Here is a 25,932-nt window from a genome sequence, read left to right on the forward strand (position 1 = left end):
TCCTTGCAAACACGTGACCTAAATCACGTGATACCTACGCCCGCCGCCACAGTGGTGTACATCAGACGTAAACACAATCAGCTGTTCATCAGCGCTGGACGTGTTCACCAGCGCTGGACGTGTTCACCGTATGTAAAGAATCGCGCCCGCGGAAAAGGAAAAATATGTTAAAAAACTTGAACTCTTAGGAATTGAAGATCCTTATACAGTTATTGACAGTTTCGTGGATAATATAAATATGCGGCCGAAATTTCTAAATAAAAATACTGTTAGTAATACCGTTTGCGTTTAGAGTTTAAGTAGACGAAGCAGATCAAATGATGTAATATATTATAGGTTATCTACTGTAGCAAACGTGAGACCACTTAACTCCTACAAAACCCACACTACAACGGCTAATATAATCCATGGGTAATAACCAATCTGGGTAGCATGTTATACAATTTAAGACCCTTATAATCCAGCAGGGAAGTAATCAGACACATTAATACTGACGTTCAACCCTCATGATGGCTGCCCCCACCTGTATCTAGCCCACAATAAAACCAAAGAGGAGTCTGCCCTGCCCTCCCCTGAAAATGTCTCACCTCCGTGATACCCAGCCCCACAGAGATAGTATTTCTTATATAATTTTGACCCTCGGGGCCCAGCAGGGAGAACAAAGGAGAAAGTCCCACTGCTCTCCCCTCAACATTTCTCACCTCGATGTCATGTTATGTCATATATAGCACACATGGCTTATCAGGGGAAAGCATTAAGAATCTTAACTCTGGACAGCTACACACTAGTATACTAGCTACACACTAGGTGCCTACTGTAAACTACTAGACTGTAGGCCCTATGTAGACCTGCAATTGTATCAATTGTAGACTGGGTCCATTGTTATTATTCTAAACCATCTCACTTATAATGTTTCTAGCTTGATTTGTTTCTTTTATAAACAGTGGATTTAAAAAAATTAGCCTAATCATTAACCAAATAATAATAATGTGGTTATTTGTTGTTGGCTGGTATGATCTAGATTGTACTACTAGGCTACAAAAACTTAGTAGACCAATTACTAGATATGAATTTGAATTTAATTAAACTCAGTCCAGTATCAGATACATATTGCTGTAAAAAGACAACAAAGTAGGTAGGCCTTAGTAATTTATTAAAGCCTAACTACAATAATATCAACTACATGCTTGTATAAAGTTTTTACAATTTAATTTAAGTAGCAGATTCTAGATCTAAGTCTAGTCATACAATCTATTTCAATTTCAGAAAATTTCGTTTGCTAAAAAAATAATTAGATAATAGAGCGAGATTTTAGATCTTAGAGACAATTAAATGCTTTATTAGGCCTATTATGACTACTTTTGATTTATTATGGGTGTATTTTGAATCGAATGTAGATCTAAAGTAATTAAATTTAAGTAAAGAAGTAGATGCTAGATTCTATGTCTATGTCTACCCAGCGGAGCCAGGTATTAGGCCTACTATTAGATCTTATTATTCTTATTATTACTTTTGACTTTGTCTTTTACTATTAGTATTTGTGAAGGTCGAGCATATTTGTTTTATTAATAGTTATCTTTTATAATTAAAATGAAGTTTATTATTTTACTGTCCTTACCTGAAACAAAGTATCGAGAACTGCATTTGATCAGATTCGTCTACTTTAACTCTAAACGCAAACAGTATTACTAACAGTATTTTTATTTAGAAATTTTGTCCACATATTTATATTATCTACGAAACTGTCAATAACAGTATAAGGATCTTCAATTCCTACAAGTTTTTAAACGTATTTTTCCTTTTCCGCGAGTGCGGTTCTTTACATACAGTGAACGCGTTCAGCGCTGGTGAACACGTCCAGCGCTGGCGAACAGCTGATTGTGTTTACGTCTGGTGTACACCACTGTGGCGGCGGGCGTAGGTATCACGAACGGACGTGACGTCATATGAAAGGACTCTATACACGCCGTAGGCCCTAAGTGTAAATGCAGTAAATGGGGTGTAATTTTTTTTTTACTCAGCGAGCGAAAACAAAACTTGGCCCAGTATACAAAAAGGTGTGTGGTTTTATTTCAAGTTACATTTAGAATTTACGTACATATACCCATAACTTGTATTTATGGTTCTCAAATAAGTAGGTCAAGTATAGTATACATGTTTTGAATGTAAACGGCTAAACGCAGTAAGGTAATGGACTTTGTCCTTTGAACTTTGCATACAAGAAAGTTAAACGACTGCTGCTTACCAAAAATACAGAGATCTAGCAAGACTAGTCAAGAATCAAGGTCTAAGTTGACTAAGATCAATCAAGCTTGAGAAATTATTTACTAAACCTTTCAGGCCTAACTTAACAGTATAATATACAGTATAGAGTAAGTTGAAGTGAAGTAAGAATAATTAGAATTAAATATTAATAAATAGGGCCTAAGCATATAGGATAGTATATATATTCTACTATACGAGCCGACCCTCGGTGTATCATACGCCGCTATTTAGTTGTTGTTTTTTCTACTTTTCAGTAATTCATAATTTGTGAATTCGACAGTACCAATGCTGCCACTGAAAATATTTGCTTTAAAACACTACCCCCCCTCCCCCCGCGTGAAAATAGCCTCCTCTTAGTTACCTCCTCTAAGTTTAAATTCGTTTCAAACTAAATTATCTGCCCCTAATAGCCGTCACCAAACCCAGCTCTATGATTGTATTATGTAAACATTTAACGTGAACACAGCTCACCAGACAATGTGAGGGGTGGGCGGGGGGGGGGGGGGGTAGTGATAGATAGAGAGGATGAGAGGGGATTGTAAGGCGGGCTTGCAGCTTGTTTTCTAACGGCTCCCAGAAGAGAATTATATATATAGATAGTATAGTATATAGTATATAGATCTAGTATATATATATACATAATTTAATATATATAAGTTGGCTATTTAGCCTATTAGTTATAGTATTAGTATACTAAAAAATACTTATATTTTATATTACTATATAGATCTACTTTCTAGATCTAGTAGTTATAGCCATTATAGTATGATAAATTATAAAATTATGATTATAGTGCCCTGCCTAATAGTAATTAATATAATTATTCTAGATTCTGGATCTAACTAAATCTAGATCTAGTAACTTACTAAGTTGTAAGTACCTAACTATTACTAGATCTAACAAAGGCTACTACTCGACTACTACTACTACTAGCCCTATGATGGGCCTATAAGTACTAGACTAAGCATCTGGAATTTAGATCTACTGACTTAACACTTAACCAGATGATTGAAGATGCCAAATTACCAATGTCCGAAAATGGACTCTTCCAAAAAATAGGTGTGTTAGGAGGTTGTTAGTAGTATTGTAATCTAGACTAGTTTTATGGTTAGAAATTACTAGGGTTAGGCGTATGATAGGAGCTTATGACAGTGCAAATAAGGAGGAAGTGGGCTGGGTGTGACACACACTGCTAAATTCTCACTCTAATGTGACTTGCCAGGCATTGGAGTGGGACCCCCAGGGAAAGATGAAGAGATTTTTAATCCATTTTTAATTACTTAAACTTTTTATAATAGAATAGAATCTCGTAAAAAAAAAAAGAATTGCACACTAAGAGAACGCCAAATAAAATGTGTATAATAGTATGGAATATTATTAGTACTTTATAAATTCACATGCGTTTTTTTTTGAGAAATCGGAAATAGCGTAAATTACTACTTCCGGTCAACGGAAGTTACTAAAAATCTGATAGAAGGCAGAGAATTAGATCTTTTTACTTATATGTGAAATTTCATTTATGTATCTGAAATAGTACTCAAATTATAGGCTTTTGAAAAATTGAAAGTAGAAAAAGTTCCACTTCCGTTTATCAGAATTCGCTGAAAAGTTGATATGGATCTACAAATTTGATATAATACTTATATATGAAATTTCACCAACCTAGCTGTAATGGTACTCAAGTTATCGTGTTTACCAACACACACACACACACAGACATACGAACAAGATTGCAAAAATATGTTTTTCCAAAAATCTCGATTATTTTTTTTTGCACGATTACAATACTTTCTCTATACTTGTATACGAGAAAGTAAAAAAGTGATTTATTATTAAAATTTATTATAAAAATTAAGATTGTAGAAGAAAAAGAAGGGTAGGCCTACATTCATAAAACTAAATGCTTCTCCAGTTACTATGTATCGTAAAGTGAGAGCAAGGTAAGGAAATGGTTCCTATGGGGTTTGGGGAAGGGATAATTCTGCAGTGGGATGGGGCAGTAGGGGATATAGCAGGTGGGTAATGTATGACCCTAGCCATCATACAAAACAATATTTCAAGCTCATTTGCTGACACTCTTAATAATATTTTTAAAATATTGCATGTTCTCTTCCTTTAAAATAATAAAGTTTTTTTCACTTTGATTACTCTGTCTTTTAATTATTTAGATAGGCTTATATAGCAGATCCTTCTGGTCAAAGGTCATTTTTATTGTTAAAAATGTTCCATCACATGTTCTGTAAGTGTGAATGCTAAAGTGTACATGTTCTATGTTCCAGATAAAAATAACTTTAGCTTGCTTTGAGTTCTAGATGTATATAGTAAGTGTAAATGAAGAGTTAAAATAGTAAAATGACATAGGGCAAAAATACTCATGTTTTTAGTTAATCTGTGAAAATATTTACAATTTAATCAATACTAAATTATAATGGCTGAATTTTTCTCTCAATAATTGGAAAACTGTCTGTCCAAACACGATTTGAGCCTCTATAACTGCTTTTTATGAGTAGCTTCTATTGTTCTTTTGTGTTTTTTAGAATATTAAATAAATGTTCAGCAAATATTAAAACAAATTCCTCTTTTCTTTTAAGATAGAATGTCAAGATTTTATCAGGCTTATAAAATTAGTAAGTTGCAGTATCATGCTTTCAAAAAGTAAGTATGTATTATAGATATATACTTTGAAATATTTAGGAGCATTTAAAACTTATTAGGACATTATGGGTTAGTTTTAACATTTTAACCCTAAGCCTCATGCCAGAGCCGGCGTTAGGGGTACGCGGGGTCTAGGGCCAACCATCCGCGCGGGGCCTTAGATTTTTCCATTGGTGTCTAAAACATGTACAGTGAGAGGCGTTTTTTTTCTTCTCAACGCGAATTAATATTTATAACGATATATATGGTATTTTTAAGCTGCTTATCAATGTCGTATGTTAGTTTTAACATAAAGACACCGATTAAAAAATAATTTGTTTACTTAGAAGTGCTTTTGAAACGTTGCTTGTTTCTGTTAAAGCTTTTTGTTTGAAAAATAAAAAAAATAAAACAGATATAAGTTCAAGATACGCTTTAAAGAGATGATGAACGTCAGCTTCAAACTTGATTTTTTACATTAATTTTTATTTATGAAAATCTTACCAGTACGTTCACAAATGAAGATCTACTTTTCTTGCCTTTCTTGAGGAAAATTCCTTGATTATATAATCATTGTCCAAAATTGGAAGCAATGTTTTTTTCCATTGACAGACTCGACAGGCCACAGAGCCTGTCTTGGGACATTGTTGATACATGTTCCCAATTACCCGGATCATATATATCTTTTACGATCATTGGGAATGAATTATTTTTGTCAGAATCATTTTCAGAATGGCCGCATAATTTGTCCCTATTATCAAAGTTAGTGTAGTTTGCAGCTGACAATAAATAACTCGAGGATTCATTATTACCGTCATCACCACAAATGGTAGTACTCTCATTGTAGTCCTTTTTGTTACGTTCTACATTTGCTACGTTGGAATCCACAACCAAATCAAAATATTTAACGACTTTCTTTGGATAGTGTATGTACTTGTCCAACGCACCTGCTTGTGTTTTATCAAATTCTTCTCTTAAATTGCATTTCCTCGCTTTTGATGCACCTGATTTATACTTTTGAAATCAATCTCTGTCTCTTGTAGACATGGTGTCGAGCAAAAATGGTGAAATCATTTTGAAGCAACTCTAAGGCGGTCCACAGTGGCGGATGATAGTATCAATATTTTCTCAATTTATCGAGTGTTAACAGTGGCGTGCAGAGTGTGTGGATGCCGGGGAAAATAGAAAAACATTGATAGATTTCGGACCAAGCTCGAATCGTGAAAAAACACTGTTTACGGCTATAGATATCCAATTGAAATGACTCTCAAATGTAATCACGAATGCTCAGTAGGGTGGAACACTAACTGTACATTTAAATCTATGGGATGCCAAACCCTAAGAAAAAAAATCTCCCAGTTCGAGTACTACGTTACTGGATCTCTGACCGCAGCCATTCAGGAGAAGGTGCATGTTTATAGAGCGTCCACGGTTAAGACCACGTTCTCACAAGAGAAGGTTCGTGTCTATAATTAGAAAGTGAACCATATGACAACCAGCTTCACCTTATTTATGAGTTTCGCGACGGCATGCTCAGACTTCCGGTAATTTAGACGTTTGAGAAATCAGGAGAACTTTACCATAAAACGATCTCGGTCAGATGTATCAAACGGTATAGACATTATAATTTGTTTCGTATCCCTACACTATTTTAAAACAAAAATCACTATGGTCTTACCTAATATACTGGATATCTCTACAATTAATTAAAATAAACATGTGCTTAATCACTCAACGAATACCGTTAAAGTTTACCAAAATGAATATGGACATAATTACTGTATAAAAGCCCTTCAAAAATATATAATAAATTAAATACAAGTATAATGTATTTAAAGATGACCTGACAATATGTAAAATTAATATGAACATAATTACTGTATGGATGCCTTTCAAATGTATCATGGTGAATAAGCATAATTACATAAAAGATGTACCTACAGTGTATAAATTATGATTTTAGGGATAAATACTCTGGATACCTGGTGCATGTCCCCATCCACTACCCCCCCCTCCTCTGCAAGCCATCATCAGGTCAATGACTGTTTACTACAGGCACCCCCGCCTGATCACTAAAAAAAACGTCTTCATTGGTCCGAATACAATAGGGTATCGTATTACGTGTTTTCCTGATTTCACCTCCCTTGTCAGGTCTGGGGCTAATTCGCAACCACCATCACAAGTCACCTCAGATCAAAAGCGAGTCGACACTAAGCGGGGTGTGACACTAATGTCTTCGTATCGAGTTCATGTAAGGGATAACTCACTAACATCAGCAGCGGCCTCACTGAAAACAATCAACAATTTCTGCCTTTTTTTTTTCAAATTCAAGTCAGCATAGATTATTTAAGTTTACAAACTAATTCAGACAATAATGGCAGTGCTGAAGCGCGCGGCCCCTTCAAGCGTGGGGCCTGGTGCGACCGCCTTGTTTGCCACACCCTAACGCCAGCCCTGCCTCATGCTATTCCAACTATAACTGTAGTCCTAACATTGTGATTTGATTTTTGGGGTATAGCTGCTAAGTATTTTTTAAAAGGTTATCTTATAATAAGATTTTTTTCTGGTAGTAATCAATGATCACATAAGTTTTTATAATCAGTTTTATAGAGGTCAACTTGTCACCCGTCATTACTTTACTAAAAAGGAGCTTACAGTAGCTTAAGGTTATATGTGTAGCAAAAAAATCACCAAAATAGCAAAACATTCAAAATGGTGTTTTTTTTTCCAGATTTCCATGACTGCTAAATTGTTCTTAAACCCTTTTGCCGTTTAACACTTACTTTCACTGCCATGTATCAAACATGGTAAAAGTATTTTAAAGGCTTCAGATCTTAAATTGTAAAAAATATAAAAAAACTCCACATATCCCCTTAATATGCTACTTAGTCATACACTGAATTTCTGAAATAGAAATTATAATCACATTTCTTTCTTAATTTGGGAAATAGATTGGATCTAATCATAATAACTCAGAAACATACTGCTGATAAATACTTCTTAAGTATTGTAAAATATTTTCATACATAGACTTCAGGGAGCTTTTTTTTCAACTCATTTGCGTTTCATGGCTGCAACAGCTACCTCATCTGTTAAAGTAAGTTTATTTTTTTAAGAGTTGGGTCTGAATTCAGTATTTGTTTAAATAGATGTGGGAGATACCTATGTGGACATTGGAGTATAATACTTTAAAGTTTTTTTTTTAAACTTAACAATTTGGCAATAGATTCCTGAAAGTTGATTTCTATAATGTAGACATCAAGTGTCTTATTTTACACTTTTCACTTATCAGTAGAGTTCACCATTTCATTGACCTCCACATACAAAGGGATAGGATTGCTTGTTACAGGCACAGCAGCCTTTACACTCCATTAGGTACCCATCAGAGCTGGGTGGACTAAGAGATGTCCTTCAAATTCATGTCCATGATCTAAACTTGAGACTTTTTGGTTAGCAATCATTTGCTCTGCCATCCAAAAATGCTGTCTCACAGAACTACATTAAGACAATAAGGAAAATCCAGGTGTAAATGAGAATGAAACAAAAGTTTATGCTAAACAGTTACAAAAATACAACGGTTTTTACACTACATTAATTGAAATGGTTTGGAAACACTCTTAAGAAAAGCACAAAAGTACTATATTAAAAACCATGATTAAAGTGCAAAGCATAAATATTTTCCGATACATTTCAATGTAATTAAAAATGTATATAATCCCTGTTCTATTTTTCAAAATATTATTCAAATGATAGGAAGAATATTCTTTATTTGTTAAACTTTTAGTATTCTCTTTACATGCTTTTTTTTAGCAATAGTTGTTTTTGCATTTTTTTTACTTAGAATTCCCAAGAATCCAAATCTTTTGGACTTAATTTATTTAGAGGCCAGTTTTCAGCAGAACAAGTCTTTCCTTTCCCAGAAGGTTTGTTATATTAAAATGCTTTGGGTATTTCACTCCTTGTGTTATATAAAAGGTTTGTGTGATCACTGCTACCATGACCCATGTGTCATTGTTTAAATGGAGTTATTTATTTAAGACGTCAACAGAATGAGAGGGAGAGTCTGAAAAAGCCAATGTTTCTGAATGTGTGTGGGCTGGTGTTGTGAACACATGGACATGCTTTTACAAGTGACCCATTGCGTGCAACATATAAGAAGAACAACCACAAACAGGTTACAGAACACAAGAATAAATAAAACAAAAGCTTGTTTAACACTAAAAAGAGTTAATCCTATCTACACAATCACATGCTATTCTAATTATTAACACAAACTAGTACACAAAACTACAATACAGTGGCTATATAGAAGTAGACAGAACTAACCTACACTAACCTGGTAGAAGTACTGGACTGAACTATGCGATTAGACATGTTCTCACACACCTCATAATTATATACACGTACAAACCAGAATATGACTGATACAACTCACTGTATAAGGATTGAGCAGGGACAAACAACATTCACCCCCATTTATCCTCTTTTTACATGTTCACTACAGCATTGGGGAGAGTGGGGGGGGGGGGGGTTCTCATGATTGTATCTTCATAGTTGTCTATCATATTGCCTTGAAATTTTAGCTACTCTGCACAGTCAAGGTATGCAAAAAAGGCTTTTTTTAATTTATATGCTGTTACTCTTCTTTCAGAACAAATTGTTTTAATGAAATGTAGAATTCCATAATGTATTGAACACAATTTTATTCTTTAGTTTTAACTGCTGAACAAAAGCAAACTCTGCAGGAGCTGGTTGATCCTTGTGCAAGATTTTTTGAGGTCTGTATTTTAAATTATAAAGTACCTTCTAAATGTCTTAAATACTGAACACCATGTAATTCTAGCAGATAGTAACCAGTATAGACACGCAACTAAAAAAGCCAGGCCCCTTCCTAAAAATAACTGTTGAAAGTTTGATAATGAACTTGTGAATGCTTTAATGTCATTGTTATATAAAAAAAGATCGCTGCAGAGATTTAAAATTTATTTACTTAACACATAGCATTATTAAATATTATTGCACTGCATTTTTTCTTTTGCTAAATGGTGAATTAGATTGCAGTTTATTTATAGGCTTTACAGCAATCATTACAAGGAATGACTCTTTTTGAAAAGAATAAAGTTTAGAAATGTTGTCAAAAATTATCCAAGTCTAATGATTGGGTATCAATTGTGTCTTAGCCAATAAGTAGGCCATTTTTTAAATTTTAAAATTATGCCTACTTACCCATACAAAACTTTTATCATAGCAATTTTTATAATGACTAAGAAGGTTTAAAACAAAAAGTTATGCAAAATAATGTTTTAGTAATATTTTATTTTATTTTGGGTTTTTTAAGGCAGTAGACCTACCAATTATTACCAACTCTTCTGGAAATCCAAATTACTCGACTTAATTGTCTATACACATAAAAAGTTCTTCCATCTAGGAGCACAATGATGCAATGAAAAATGAAGCATTAGAAAAAGTTGAAGATTCCACAATGCAAGGTCTGAGAGAAATGGGTGCTTTTGGTCTGCAAGTGCCCACAGAATTAGGTATAAAAAAAGATAATGTTAACAGAGACAAATGTCTAATGTTTCTTGTTCCTATTATTCAACTGCATGTTTGTCATTGTTTAAAATGTAATTATTTCATTTATACAGGAGGACTCGGATTAACAAACACGCAGTATGCAAGACTTGTTGAAGTTGTTGGTGCCCATGATCTTGGTGTTGGAATCACTTTAGGAGCACATCAGTCTATTGGGTTCAAAGGAATTTTGCTCTTTGGCAGCCAAATACAGAAAGAAAAATATCTACCAGATTTAGCTTCAGGAAATAAAATTGCAGCATTTTGTTTAACAGAATCAACCAGTGGTTCTGATGCTAGTGTGAGGATCAAATTTTCTTTTTAAATTGGAATATGAAAGTACATGAAGAGTATTTTTGTTCTTTTAGGTTAGCCTGTTGCCCCTTCTGGGGACATAGGCTGCTGACAAGAGCTTTCCAGACCTCTTTTCTGGGCTAGTCTCTTCAACTGTCCCCAGGTGTATCCAATCTTCTTGGTGTCTTCTTCCAGGTCATGTCTCCAGGTCTTTCTTGGTCTGCCTCTTTTCCCTTTGCCCTGTGGAATCCAGGTGAGGGCTTATCTTGTTATGCTGGATACAGTCTTCTTGTGTGACCAATCCATTTTCATTTTCTCAGGAGGATCTCTTTTCAGCTGGCAGTTGATTTGTGCATTGCCATAGTACCTCATTTCTGGCCAGTGTATTTGAAGGATCTTGATTACGCTAGCTTTAACTTTAAGGTAGCTACACCACTAGCACAGTGGGTGTCACCATTTTTCTGGTGTCAAACAGTAGAGAGTACAATGGAACAGCAGATCAAACCTGGGGGGGGGGGGGGGGGGGGGGGGGGGGAAGAGAGACTGAGAAAGCTGACAGTAGGAGGATTTTTCTTACATTTCTACATGCTTAAGAACATTAAAGGAAACAATAAACAGTGGGTTTGGTGGGCTATGTATGTAGAAATATTTATGTATGTAAAAGTAATACAAAAACAATAAAGATATTGCACTACAGCTAGAGTAGCTATGATTCACTGTTTATAAAACAAAGTTTAATTTAAAATTCTTAAAAATCACTCAATAGTTTAGAAAAGGTTTATAGCAGAGTGTGGAAGATTTATACAAGCTCTAGCATGTAACAATAAATACAAGTTAAAAACACTATGGAAATCAAGTAATCGGTTTTGACCTAGAGTTGATGGGTTTTTATAGATGACTATAGAGTAATCTATTATACAAAAATCTATACAGTAATCTATTTATACAAAAATGAAAGTATGTCTGTGTGTTTGTCTTTTATGCATTATTACTTCTTTCATCAGATTGCTATTAAACTTTAAGAAGTTGATGAGAATACTCCTGGGAAGGTTTCTGGGAAAAAGCAAGTGCTGTGATCCTCCAGGGTGCGATCTAGGTGCTCAGTGTTCCCCGGCAATTATTTTGGCACCTAAGATGTGTTGATTGGGTGTTTTATATAAGGGGTCAGGAGTACCACTTGATTCAACTGTCAAACTGCTCAGGGTGCATACATTGGCAGTTGGGTGACCCGGAGCACCAGTGCTCCTATGTGAGCATTATGGTGCCAATGTTCATTTTAAAGAATGCCATGCACTAGGGGCAAGGTGGGCTACTACTAATTGTTGACTAAATAGAATTAGGCACGTCTGCCGGTGGTCAAATGACCCTGTGTGCCTCTGCTCCTCCTGGAGTACCATGATGCCTAAATTTGTTTCAAAGAGTGCCATAAACTAGGGACACGATAGGTGACTACATACAATGACTAAACTGAACCAGGGGATGCACCCAGCACCCTTGCAGTACTGTAACTAGTGGTTCCTGAGTGCTCATGGCAACACCGCTGACACCTGGGTGGTAGCATTTGACGTTGTGTCATCCTTTAAGCACGCAGGGGACGCTATTTGATGTATAAATAAATAATTTTACCTAAACTGAAATAATATATGGCCTTTTGCAGTTAACTATGTGTACTGATAGGTGTAATCTTATTGACGACACCAAAAATGTAAGGGTGAGTGGTAAGCGGTCGGTCGTATACCAATAGAGAGCAAACTGCTGCGATAGAGAGAGATGGTTTTTATTCTCTCAAATCCGAGCTTCCTTGTTGGTACAAGGTTTACCAGACCTGAGCAAACTAATTTCTTCACACATAAACATCATTATAAAACTAAAAAAAAAGCTTATTAACACACAGTTCAATACATTTATTTACATTCATTAGACTTTCCATTGGTATATAAATGTTCAATAACATTGAAACAATACATATAAGACATGGCCCTGCTTTTGTATCTAACGAAACATCACTGGAATAGTCAAACTTGCATCTCAATGCAAAAGTATGCACTTTGGCTAAAAAACGTAGATCTATATATATAAGTTTGAGTAGCAAACCTGCATATGGAAACTATTATTTACTTCTTATAGTTTTATCAATTTCTATTCCAGGCCTATACTAATTTGTTTTTTTAAAAACTTTCTAGTCTATTCGAACTAGAGCCGTGCCTACAGAGGATGGTAAACATTATGTTCTAAATGGAAGTAAAATATGGATAAGTAATGGTGGATTGGCTGATGTTTTCACTGTTTTTGCACAGGTAAGAATCAATATTTATAGATTTCTGTTTTATTATTTTACTTTTTAACTTTGAAACTAGGTTATAGTATTTCAGAAATAGCAATGTAGACATAAAAATTATTATTGCAATATCAACTGTAGACACAGTTGCACCATATAGTCCTAGAAAAGTCAGTTGTATCTCTTAACTTAGGATTTGAGAAGTGTTAATTCTATTATGAGAAACACAACAGTGCTAGTGTAAATTTTAAATCACTTTAGTGGTACACGATGTCAACCAGTACATAATTCAACCAGTCGAAGGGTGAGAGACATTTCCCTACCAGGAATAACTTAAGCCTTAATGTGTGCCTTTATTAAGGCTAATTTTAGCTTCATGTACTATTAACTTGAACAACACAACTAGGGAAGGTTTCATCTCATGTTCTTTCATTTAGGTCACTCTGGTCAGATCTAACGGCCCAACGTTATGTTTTCTTAAAATCACGAAAATTACCCTCTATTTTTCACATAAATTGCAATGAGTGTTGTAAAGCGAGTTTCTTGTACAGGGTCGATGCTGAACATGACGAACAATAGAGGACGACGATCCAATAGAGAACACATAACGACGATACGATATTCCATACTTTATTACATCAATACACACAACTACATTGACGACAGACGGAACGACAACTTCTAGACATCCTTACATGACGACGACAAGACGCAGACTGACTTCTAACTATCTTCCTAACAACCAAAACATTTTCTCTCACGTCACATTCTTATTTATTCACGCATTAATAATCTTTTATTAATGCCACTACACACATACTCTCAAACCATCCACAACTTTATTAACCCCGTTCAACCACACACATACTCTCAAACTCATTCCATACACTTAAGTCCATTCACAACGATGAGTAATAGAGAAATATCAGAGGGGGTCGCTCAGCTAATGTTTTTAAAAAAATATATAACTCATATAAGGAGAATTTCACTTGTGGTCAGTTTTTAGCCCTCGTCTTGTGAGTATAGGCTGATAGTTTTTTTATATGGCCAATTCATTTACCCAGGTCTATGGGGAAAAATGAGCTAGATGTTACAGATGAGAAGCGAAGTACCCTAAAATCTATTTGAAAATTACCCTCTGTTTTTCACATAAAATACAATGATTATATAGAGAAATATGACTGGTCAGGTTTGACAGCTTTACCGATTTTTCCCAGATACGACATGTTTTTTCTTGCATCTGTGGACGTTGATCATAAAATTTCAGGAAGGGGGGGTATTCTATCTATTTATCTATATATATATCTATCTATATATATATCTATATATATATATATCTATATATATATATATCTATATCTATCTATATATATATATTTATATATATATCTATATATATATATATATATCTATATCTATATCTATATATATATCTATATATATATATATATATATATATATATATATATCTATATCTATATATATATATATATATATATATATATATATATATATATATATATATATAATTACATATATATATATATCTATATATATATATAATTATATATATATATATATCTATATATATATATAATTATATATATATATATATCTATATATATATATAATTATATATATATCTATAATTATATATATATATATATCTATATATATATATAATTATATATATATCTTCTGGGAGACGGTAGAAAACAAGCTGTAAACGCGCTCCCTACCATCCCCACCCCTACATGGTCTTAGTGAGCTGTAGTTTACGCTATGTTTACCTTCGTGGAGTCGGGTTTAGTGACGGCTATTAGGGGCAGATAATTTAGTTTGAAACGATTTTAAACGTTGGGGGAGGGGGGGGGGAAGGAAGGGGGTTGGTTATGGTCCTTAACGAGCTACTTATAGTGTTTTAAAGAAATATTTTCAGTGTCAGCGTTGGCACTGTCGAATTCACAAATTATGAATTACTGAAAAGTAGAAAAAACAACTTAATAGCGTCATATGTTATGCGGTGGGCCAGCTCGTATTATATATTTATATATATATGTGTGTGTGTTTATGTGTATTGTTATTTTATTGCTGCGGGGTTAAAAAAAAGTCCCAGGATTGTCCTGGCAAATCATACCCTGCCGGGGCACGGTCAGATGCACCTAATTCAGATGAGTGAACATCTATAATATTAATCCATATTCTATCACAATCTTCAAACAAACGTATGCATTATAGATTTACCAGGATAGCCGGGCGCTTGCAAATGTGTGTGATTCAATTTAGTGAATGACTAAATGCCCCTTCTTATTCATAGTCTATCGTACTGTTTAAAACTAACATAGGTGCCATATCGCCCATGGGATAACCCAGGGCGCCTAATCGCACCCTGCCGGGGCACCGCCCGTGAGAAATTGAAATTTTTTTCCACAGAAACCTCCCCAGGAGTATTCTCAACAACTTCCCAAAGTTTCATGGCGATCAGAGCTTTTCAAAGGGTGGGCATAGTAGGATATCCATTTGTGTTATGTAGTGCAGCCAACAGACTGTTTCCATGATGGAAAATGGGTCATCTAGCAATACTAAAAACACAACATAAGTTTTCTATCCAATCTTCCCCTTCGTAATTTTGTATTATATTTTCGTAGACCAATATTATAAACAATAGTTAAAACCCCACTCACACCCCACAAACTATGATAAACACCTTAGGATGTTAGTTTAATTGCAGTCAGGGGCTGAATTATCATGAAGCCAGACCCTGCAATAAGTGTTGAGGAGGGGGCTTTATTTTCTAGTTCTGCTACATTGGTGCATTGAGAATAGAAAAGTTATAGAAGCATTCTAGTGTTACAAGATTTTTATTTAGCTAAGACATAAACCATTTGATATAGCAAAATTAACAAAAAATTTAAAAATTTAAAACCTCAAATACTATGTAGTTGGTAGATCTAGTGTAAACACTGTCATTCTCAAATAAACATGTAATAACAATGTAGTAACTTGATCATCTTCTTGTACTAATTTCCTTTAATGCACAAATAAAGATGTAAATAATTAACAACATATATAAACTAACATTTCAATGCACCCATTTGTCACCAATAGAGGCTTTGGGAATTCATGCTACAAAAAATAGTTTTGTTTTACATAATCAAAATCTGAGTACATTCAAAATTACGCCATTTAAGTGTTTATACCAGAAGTCAATATTTCATAAAACATCAATTTCTTTTTTACAAGCTTTTATTTAACTTGCTTCCTCTGTCTGTCAGTCTTTCTATCTGCCTTTCTATCTGTCTGTCATCATGGATCAAAACTCCCAAGCGCAATTTCTAGCACTTCAAACTTTAATAATTAATTAGTTTAAAAATTAGATATTCTTGCATTGTCACCAGAAACAAATGTATCTGGAAAGTTTGAACAAATTCAGTGGGACAAAATCAATTTACAAGGTTTGCCACATCTGACAAACTAACACAAAAAAACAGGAAATCGTGAACTAAATAAAATCTAAAAATTATTAACATAATGAAAAATATAATATTTATGCAACTCTAGACCACATAAAACATGGGTTCCCAACCTGGGGGTCGCGACCCCCCTGGGGGTCGCGAAGGTCTTTCTGGGGGGTCGCCAACTGGTATACTAGTAATTTGAAACAAAACATAAATATTTAAAATAATTTTTGAAATTCGGCTTCATTAACATCACTGGAAATGTAATAGAGACATGGAGAAGAAACAAAGCGCACTGTACAAAGTTGTTCTCAGTCACGAATCTATGAAATCTTCAAAACTAAAACGCCATTTGAGACAAGTCATTCGGAACACATAAAAAAAAATATATGTAGTTCTTTCGCCGGTAAGAAGCTAGATCTAGATCTAGTTGCAAACGCCAGAGACTTGATCGAACAGGAAGTTTTCACCAGCATTAGTGCAAGCATCAAATGAAGTCGCGATAGAAAATGCCAAGGAAAAAAAAATAGGAGAAAATCTCATCAAACGCTGCATGTACATAAATGTTAAATAACACATTTTTATCGAAATTAAGCTTTCACCATTGTTTGCTTTTTAAAAGTTGATAAATCAACAGACGTGAGTTCGTGTTCGCAGTTGCTGGTCTGTGTCTATATTCATGCGGATGATAGCAAAGAAGAGTTGCTCTTTTGTGAAGATAGCATGGAGAAAATAAATATCCTTTTTTGAAACTGGATGATTAAAATGGGTTAGAACGGCTGTGGGGGTTTGTACGGATGGTGCGCCATCTATTTTTAACTCAAAATCGGACTTTCAGAAAACAGAAAAGATGTAGCTCCCTAACCACTGCCCTAACCAATCGACATCAAGAGTCCATTGCTAGTATAAGTCGTAAATTATATAAAATCTGGAGCCTTCAAAGAACTGAGCAAAAACATTAATATAGATCACGAGGTTCTGCTCTTCTACACTACAGTACGCTGGCTGTCAAACGAAATGTTATAAATTGTGTTTTTGAATTGAAATCTGAAATCAAATAGTTCTTGGAAGTGCAAAGGAAACAAGACTTTTTGGTATAATTAAAACGACATAGAGTGGTTGGAGTGAGTATCATACCTAGCAGATATGTTCGAACATCAAGATAAGCCCTGAAGCTTCAGTGAAAATGAACGAATATTATAACTTTTCATGATAATCTCGGGGCATTTTTATCAAAGCTGCAAAATCGGTAAAGAAAATAAATCTTGGAAATATTGTAAATTTAAGAAACTCTGCGGTGTGGTAGATGAATCTGATTGTGAGATAATTAAAATTTTGAAAGAAGCGATTTCTGGGCATCTTGAATCTCTTAAAAACGAACTGCATCGCTATTTCTCTGAGCTGAAAAAAGAAGAATCTGCATTTACGCATTACCCATTCTCTTCTTCCCTTGATGTTGCCAGCATTGCCGATAAATAACAAGATGAATTCTTTGATTTGCAGAATGATTCCGAGTAAGATGAAAAACTGCAGACACAATTTTGGTGTGGTATTCACCATTCATACCCAAACGTAAAATTGATTGACTTTTCGAGAATATATTTTCAACACTATTCTTCGATTAAAAACAAAATTAAGATAATTATAATGACATTGGTTGGCGTTAGCAAAATTTTTAAAAATTAAAAACTTAACCAAAAAGGTTTAGTGAATAGTATTCAATTTTACTCATGCTATTAAAATAGTTATCTAGAGTAGTTCATATTGAAAGTCTACTTGGAAATCTTATTTTAGTGCTTATTAATTTTATACTAATTTCGGCTTTTTAATTCTTTGGGGGTCGCGGGTCACTTACTTTTTATAAAAGGGGGTCGCCACTCGAAAAAGGTTGGGAACCACTGACATAAAACATTGGTATTTATGTCTTTTATGTTTTTAATATTTTTTGTATTGCAGTGTCCTGTTCAAGATTCAAAAACAGGAGAAACTAAAGACAAAGTTACAGCTTTCATAGTGGAAAGAGATTTTGGTGGAGTTACAAGGTATAGTTGCTAATAATGGTATATTTTCAAAAGTATCTGTTAATAAATTATGTAATTTAACAATACTTTGTGTAATGTGATATATCAAATACAGAAAATGGAGTAAACGTTTGAACTAATAATCCACAACCCAAGCACTAACATTGACTTTAGCCATTTTCAGTTGTTTAAAGTTTTTTGCAAGATACTGGATTGTCTTGCACATCATAAAATGTATTTTTAGATAATGTGATATTTTAATCCATTTTTTTTAATGCATTATTCAAGAATTTTGTATCAAACTAGCGTACCCGACCCCCGCGCGTTGCCACGGGGATAGAAGAAAGTTTGACGGAATGTATTAGAAGGATTTCACCAACGCGTTACCAATCATATGTTCTTACACGGGTGACCTTCTTTTCTAAAAATGAGTTATTTAAATGTTAACAATGCCTGTGCTTGGATCATAAATATCAGGACACGTTATTACCTACACTACCCCATGAAAACCTTGAGTGTACATTAATCACTCACCGAAATAATATGGTAGAACACACTTCGGTGACCGCCCATGTGTCAGAGACGTAGAGGCCCGCTCTCAGGGGGCCCCCTCCCCCAATTACACTACCCCTGGCTCCTTAAAATAGCATCCTGTTAACAATGATACAGATTGCGGCATTCACTAAAGTGACACAAATGAACAGGATTTGCTATTTAACACGTAAAAAAAATTATTTGACGCGTTTTAAACATCAGTGTGACTGATGCAATATGTTAGCTTTACTAATGGTCTATTCTTAGATGCTCGATCTCAATTTCTGTTTGGATTATCTAAAAGTGACGAAACTGTTTGGATTTTTTTACGGACGAAAAGAAACATCCCAGTTAATAATCTAACCTTGGTTAATTTTTCTGATTATTAAAATAAAACGTATTACATGACCCACAGCGGCCCATGTGAGCCTTTGGGGGCCGAAACAGACATTTTATTTGCAGCCTAATCGCACCCGCCAGAGGACACGCCTGATTCAATTTAGTAAGCGTTTGTAACGCCCCATCCTACCCATTGTCTATCACACTGTTTAGACCGAACGCATTCACCATATCGCTCACGGGAAAGACCAGGGCGCCAAATCGCATCCTGCCGGGGGGGGCGCCCATGCAAAATTAAATCCACCGTCCCCACCACCCACCCGCCCCTATTCCCCCCTCCCACCCCAGAAATCTTCTCGGGAGTATTCATCAACTCACTAAAGTTTTATGGCCCCGGGATAAATTGCATCAAACTGCAATCGTCTTTTTTTTTTTTTATATACTGTATTTTGAGAAAAATCCCACCATTCCGTGGCGCCGCCCTTGCGAATTTTAAAAATGATTTTTTTACAGAACCCTTCCCTGGTGTATTCTAATCAAGTCCCTAAAGTTTGATGGCTATCGGATGAACGTTGTGAGACTGCAATCGACTTTTATTTTTATATACAATATATATAGAGAAAACAAATTGCGCCCTGCCAGGGCGCCAACCCTGCAAATTTGAAAATGTTTTTAGCGCAGAAACCTCCCCAGGAATATTCTCAAGATCCTCCCAAAGTTTCATGGCGATCGTGTGAAAGGTGTCACTGCAATTCACTTTTATTATTTTTATATACTGTATATAGAGAAAAAACACACACTCACAGGGCGCCGACCTTGCGAAATTAAAAATGATTTTTTTTTTTTACAAAACCCTTTCCCAGAGTGTCCCAATCAACTCCCCCAAAGTCTCATGGCTGTCGGATAACGGTGTCAAACCAAAATCGACTTTTATTTTTATATACCATATATAGAGAAAAATCGCACCCCCCTGTGGCGCCACCCTTGCGAAATTAAAAATGATTTTTTACTGAACCCTTCCCTAGAGTTTTAGGATGAACTTCCCAAAGTTTAATGTCTATCAGATGAACGGTGTCACTGCAATTCACTTTTATTATTTTTATATACCATATATAGAGGAAAATCGCGGTAACACGCAGGGATAGAAGAAAGTCTGACGAAATATATGAGGAGGGTTTCATCAATGATTTGCCAGTCCTATGTTCTTAGAATCGTGACCTTATTTTCTAAAACTAAGTTATTTAAATGTTAACATGCCTGAGCTTGGATCATAATTATTGGGACACGAGTTTACCTACACTACCTCATGAAAACCTTGAGTGTACATTAATCACTTAGCAAATTAATGAGGTACAACACATTTCGGTGACCACCCATGTGTCAAGGACGTAGACGGGCGCTCTGGCTACTTAAAACTAACATGGGCGCCATCATGCTCATAGAGTAACCTAGAGTGCCTAATAGCATCCCAGTTAATAATCTAACCTTGGTTAATTTTTCTGATTATTAAAATAAAACTTATTATTGGGCCCTCAGCGGACCAAATTAGCCTTTGAAGGCAGAAACTAAATTTTTTGTTCACAGCCAAATCGCACCCTACCAGGGCGCCTGCGGACATCCCTGATTTAATTTAGTGAGCGACTGTAACAGCCCATCGTATCCATTGTCTATCACACTGTTTAGACCCAACGTAGTCGCCGTAGCGCTCACTGGAAAGAACAAGGTGCCAAATCACATCCTGCCGAGGACTGCCTATGCGAAATTAAATCCCCCCCCCCCAGAAACCTCCTCGGGAGTATTGATCAACTCCCTAAAGTTTTATAGCACTCAGATAAATGGTGTCGAACCGTATCCAACTTTAATTTTTTTTTATATATATCCTATTTAGAGAAGAATCGCATCCTCCCGGGATGGAGCTGTTGCAAAATTAAAAATTATTTTTTGCATAAACATCTCCTATGGTGTTTTAATTAACTCCCCAAAGTTTGATAGTGATCAGATGTACGGTGTGAAACCGCAATCGACTTTTATTTTTATATACCTTATATAGAAAAATCGCATCCTCCTGGGGTGACACCCTTGCGAAATTAAAAAATATGTATTTACAGAAACGTCACCTGGGGTGTTCTAATCAACTCTCCAAAGTTTCATGGCAATCGAATGAACGGTGTCAAACCGCAATCGACTTTTATTTTTATATATACTTATATTTAGATAAATCCCACCCTCCCGTGGCGCCGCCCTTGCAAAATTAAAAGATTTTTTTGAAGAACCCTTCCCTGCAGTGATTAAGTCAACTCCCCAAAGTTTCATTGCGATCGGATGAATGGTATCAAACCGTAATCGACTTTTTTTTAATATACTGCCGTTGCAAAATTTAAAAAAGAATTATTTTTTTAGAAACCTCATCTGGAGAGTTCTAATGAACTCCCAAAAGATTGATGCCGATCGGATGAACGGTGTGAAACCGCAATCTGCCCATTTTTAAAAAAATACTATATAAAGAGAGAAAACAAATCGCGCTCTACCAGGGCGCCACCCCTGTGAATTCAAAATTTTTTGTGTGCATAGAAACCTCACCAGGAGTATTTTCAACAACTTCTTAAAGTTTCATGGCGATGGGATGATAGGTGTAGTAATGCATAAAAGATACACACACACACACACAGACATACATTGCTTTATATATATATAGACTAGGCATACTGCCTACCTTTGCTTACATTTTTAAAAAAACATTTGCCTAAAATTGTACCCTTTATTAATATAATGTGTAATAATTAAACAAATACAAAAGTTAGCACTATTGCTAATTCAATACCAACATTTTATACATAAAATTAAAATGTTAGTAGATTGCCTTCTTTTTCCCTTGTCTGATTTAATGTCAGTGTGATAGCTTAGTCTAAAGAGAGAGGTGGGGGGAGTGGTGGGAGGTTTAGTGCAAAGCCTGCTTGTAGAATTTTTTCATTTTAAATCAGGGATCCAAGTCTGTAAGACATACCTGAACTCACCCACCCAATGGGTGCATAAATCCAAGGTGACATGTCATAGAACTTAAACTATACTTCATCTACCCTATGGACAGTTTTTAATTTAATATCTCATCTAACAGAGTAAAACCAATTAAGTAAATAAAAATTTAGGCATAACCTATAAAAAATGTATTAAATTTTTTGTTACATACTTAAGAGTTGCACATATGTTAAAGCATGTTGATTTTAATTAATACTATAGTTTTAGTTTTAAATTATTTTTAAAATAAAATGCATCAGATATGTAATTACATCATCAGTTTGCATTGCCTGCTTGCTCTCTTTAGTATTACATTCTTCATCATTGACTGGTGACAATTGACACAGATATAAAATAGTAATGCAGTAGGCCTATTTTTTTTCAGACATATACTTTCATTCACTAAGAATGGTTTATTTATACTTATTACAGTTACTGAGGTCCATGGAAAAATTAGCTAAATGTATGGAGCCTTTAGTACTCTAAAGATAGTTTTGAAAATGTGCCTCATTTTTCATCAAATTTACAATGTTTAAATAAAAAATTCGGATTGGTCAGTTTTAATGGTCTTCCAAAGTTTTCCTCAAAGACAATACAGTGTTTTTTCCTGACCCTTGCGTGTTGTTCCACATTCTCCAGAATTATCAGGGAGCTTTGAAATGGGAATTTTTTAATTCAGTTTATTCAAAGTATAGAGAAAGTCTTGCCTCAATTACCGAGGTGCATGCATGTAAGAAGCCAGATGTACAGAGGGTAAAAACCATAAAATCTTTTTGAAAATGACCCTCTGTATTTCACATGAATTACAAATATTAAATAGGGAAGTACAACTGATCAGCTTTGACCCCTTTATTGATTTTTCAAAGATACGCCATGTTTCTTTTGTTTGACCCCTGGGGGTCGATGTGCAACCTCAGGAATTAACAAACGGTTTCTATGTGTGAAGTATTTTTTATAGCTCATATAAGGCGCTGTACAGTCGAGGTCAGTTTTAATCCCTCTTTAAATGCCGATCGGCATTTAACTCTGTATTCTATTCGCCCAAGGCAAGAGCCTGCCAAATTTAAGCACCTGCTGCGCCAAGTGTCCTGACCGGCATCTATTTGGTATAAATTTAAAGGAATATATCCTTTACCCACATGCTTTTATCATTTGTTTTTGTGTGTTGTCAAAGAACTAAGGGAATTGATATTTTAAATTCCTGACACTTTTATATATCCCTTTAAATAGGTAAACTTGTCAATATTTTTTAATTTACACTCCTATTTGAAAACTGTTTAAAGAAACTTTTACTTTTATTCAAAAGTTTTTTCCCCTAGTTTTGTTTGTGTACCCAAAGAACGTGGGAAATTAAAACTTTAAATTTCTGCCGTAGTAACGCCTCTTTAATAGTTAAAATTTAGTTGACTTTTCTGAGGATCTGGTATTTTTGTGGTGACTTCGGCACCAGAGATATCTCCTTAACAAATAGCAAGTGTATGTTGCATCTACAAGCTGTCTGTCTAGTTCAAGCACTTTGAAAAATTTATGGTTATATTAGGCCATGGTCAGTCTAGGTCAGTTTTTGGTCACTTTAGACTTGATTATTGAGATTGCTATGTTTTTCTGTAAGGTTGAGGTTGAATATTGCTTTTTGGTAAGAATCATATTTTGTGAAATTTTTGCACTAAAACATAATTTAATTGATTTGAGGAACAGTGTGACAGACACCCCCCACTTTACTTTTGTAGTTAAAAAAATCCTTGCAATGACAACTACATTTTAAAAATTGCATTATTTTTAGATTATTTTATTTTAATTTTCAGCGGACCACCGGAGAAAAAAATGGGTATAAAGGCTTCCAATACAGCAGAGCTTTATTTTGAGGATGTTAAAATTCCCTCTGAAAATGTCCTTGGTGGTAAGTATTTTTTCTGTAGGCTTTAATCTCTTTTTAACTTTAAAGTGTATAAACTGCATTGATTGCACTTTTGGTAATTCACATAATTTCAAGAATTGTTGTTGTAACCTATATATGAATAAACATCTGATTGAGTTTGCTTGACTCTATATTTCAACATATTTCTGTGAGGCATAGAGATTACCTTGTGAATATATAATTCATAAGTTGAAATATGTTACAAAGTATTTATTTATATTTTGTTTTATACTGCTATTTTTACCTAAAATGTTTTTTTCAAAACATTCAAAATGAGAGTTTATTTTGAATTTTCATCATGAATTATTGGAAGTAAGTGTACAGTTTTAAAAATATCTATTATATTAAAAAAAGATAACTGTGGGTTTCGGTGGACATCTATAAATGTTGTCACCTTTGTTTGATGATTTTTATTTTTCCCCTCCCCACTGTCACACATCATCACAAAAAGCCAGACCCCACAATTGAAAAGACGTCGCACCTCAGCACACATGTTTTTGTCTTTTTAAAAGCACCGATTTTGGCTGAGCATGGGTCTGACCATACTATCCTATAAATTCTGAAGTCACAGAAACAGGTGAACTCTACTTCACCTGCCCCATGTCCAGTGAAGTCCGAAAAGCAACATTCACATCTAATAAGTCACACCTCAGATTACATTTCTTGTCTTTTCAAAACATAGATTTCTTTTTATATTTTCTTAGCAAATGAATAAAATTATTAAAGTATAATGTCAAACTAATAATAATGAATTAGAACCAATCTTTTGGGTTGTGATTTTCCACTGTGCATTTATTATATGGGGAAAAAAATGTAATACTGACATGATTTGTTTCTAACCAATATCACCTATAGGGTCACTATTGTACTGTCAACACGGCAGGCTATTTATATACCACTGAGTGAAAAATATTTCCTATTATTTTGTAGACTCTCCAAGACCACTCTTTCCTTTAAGCAAAATTACGCTGAATATTATTTTAAATCGTAGATTATGGATGATATAACATAAATATCTAATTTTTGCTCTAATCAAAAAGACAATTATTCATTTCAATTTAATTTAAAAACTAAGAATCCTAATATATAAAAGCCCATGTGCGCAATCTCTCTCTCTCTCTCTCTCTCTCTCTCTCTCTTTCTCTTTCTCTTTCTCTCTTTCTCTTTCTCTTTCTCTCTCTCTTTCTCTCTCTCTCTCTCTCACTCTCTCTCTCTCTCTCTCTCTCTCTCTCTCTCTCTCTCTCTTTCTCTCTCTCTCTGTCCGCAAAATATTTTTGCAGGATATCACATCAGAATCTTCAGCGATATATTATATGGAGAACTTGATACAGACTTTTGTAAAAAATAATATGGTAGATGTTTTAAGTGTATTAACAAAATTTTATTTAAAAAAATAAAAAATAAATAAAGGCATATTCAAATGTAGAAAAACAATTTTAATTATTCAACCGGAAAAGTGTTTATAGTTATGACAAGAACGCGATTTTCCATGGCGTCAGTAATGTTTACCCTAAGGAAAGTAGACTAAACTAATGACGTCATCTTCCGATTTTAGAATATAAAGAAAGGAACTATTTCATTCAACTTTGATTTAGATCTACGTAC

The 25,932-nt window shown here is 34.6% G+C and overlaps 1 protein-coding gene across 3 annotated transcripts in view; it reads left to right on the plus strand.

Moving 5' to 3' along the window:
• The first annotated feature begins 2,184 nt into the window (after positions 1-2,184).
• The window catches only part of LOC131958420 (very long-chain specific acyl-CoA dehydrogenase, mitochondrial), a 39,007-nt gene continuing 15,259 nt past the window's right edge, over positions 2,185-25,932 (plus strand). The window contains exons 1-10 of one of the 3 annotated variants that reach the window (XM_059323442.1): positions 2,185-2,387; positions 4,857-4,920; positions 7,930-7,996; positions 8,741-8,822; positions 9,613-9,677; positions 10,328-10,436; positions 10,545-10,771; positions 12,948-13,061; positions 18,457-18,542; positions 24,215-24,309. In XM_059323442.1, the coding sequence (XP_059179425.1) occupies positions 4,862-4,920; positions 7,930-7,996; positions 8,741-8,822; positions 9,613-9,677; positions 10,328-10,436; positions 10,545-10,771; positions 12,948-13,061; positions 18,457-18,542; positions 24,215-24,309 (904 nt within the window). In that variant the 5' untranslated portion in view covers positions 2,185-2,387; positions 4,857-4,861. The remainder of the gene's footprint in view (positions 2,388-4,856; positions 4,921-7,929; positions 7,997-8,740; positions 8,823-9,612; positions 9,678-10,327; positions 10,437-10,544; positions 10,772-12,947; positions 13,062-18,456; positions 18,543-24,214; positions 24,310-25,932) is intronic. The other 2 variants (XM_059323439.1, XM_059323440.1) reach the window with 2 other exon arrangements.

This window comes from Physella acuta, unplaced genomic scaffold, assembly GCF_028476545.2.
Source record: "Physella acuta isolate Inbredline_101_S28 unplaced genomic scaffold, ASM2847654v3 ptg001327l, whole genome shotgun sequence".
NCBI classification, from domain to species: Eukaryota; Metazoa; Mollusca; class Gastropoda; family Physidae; genus Physella; species Physella acuta.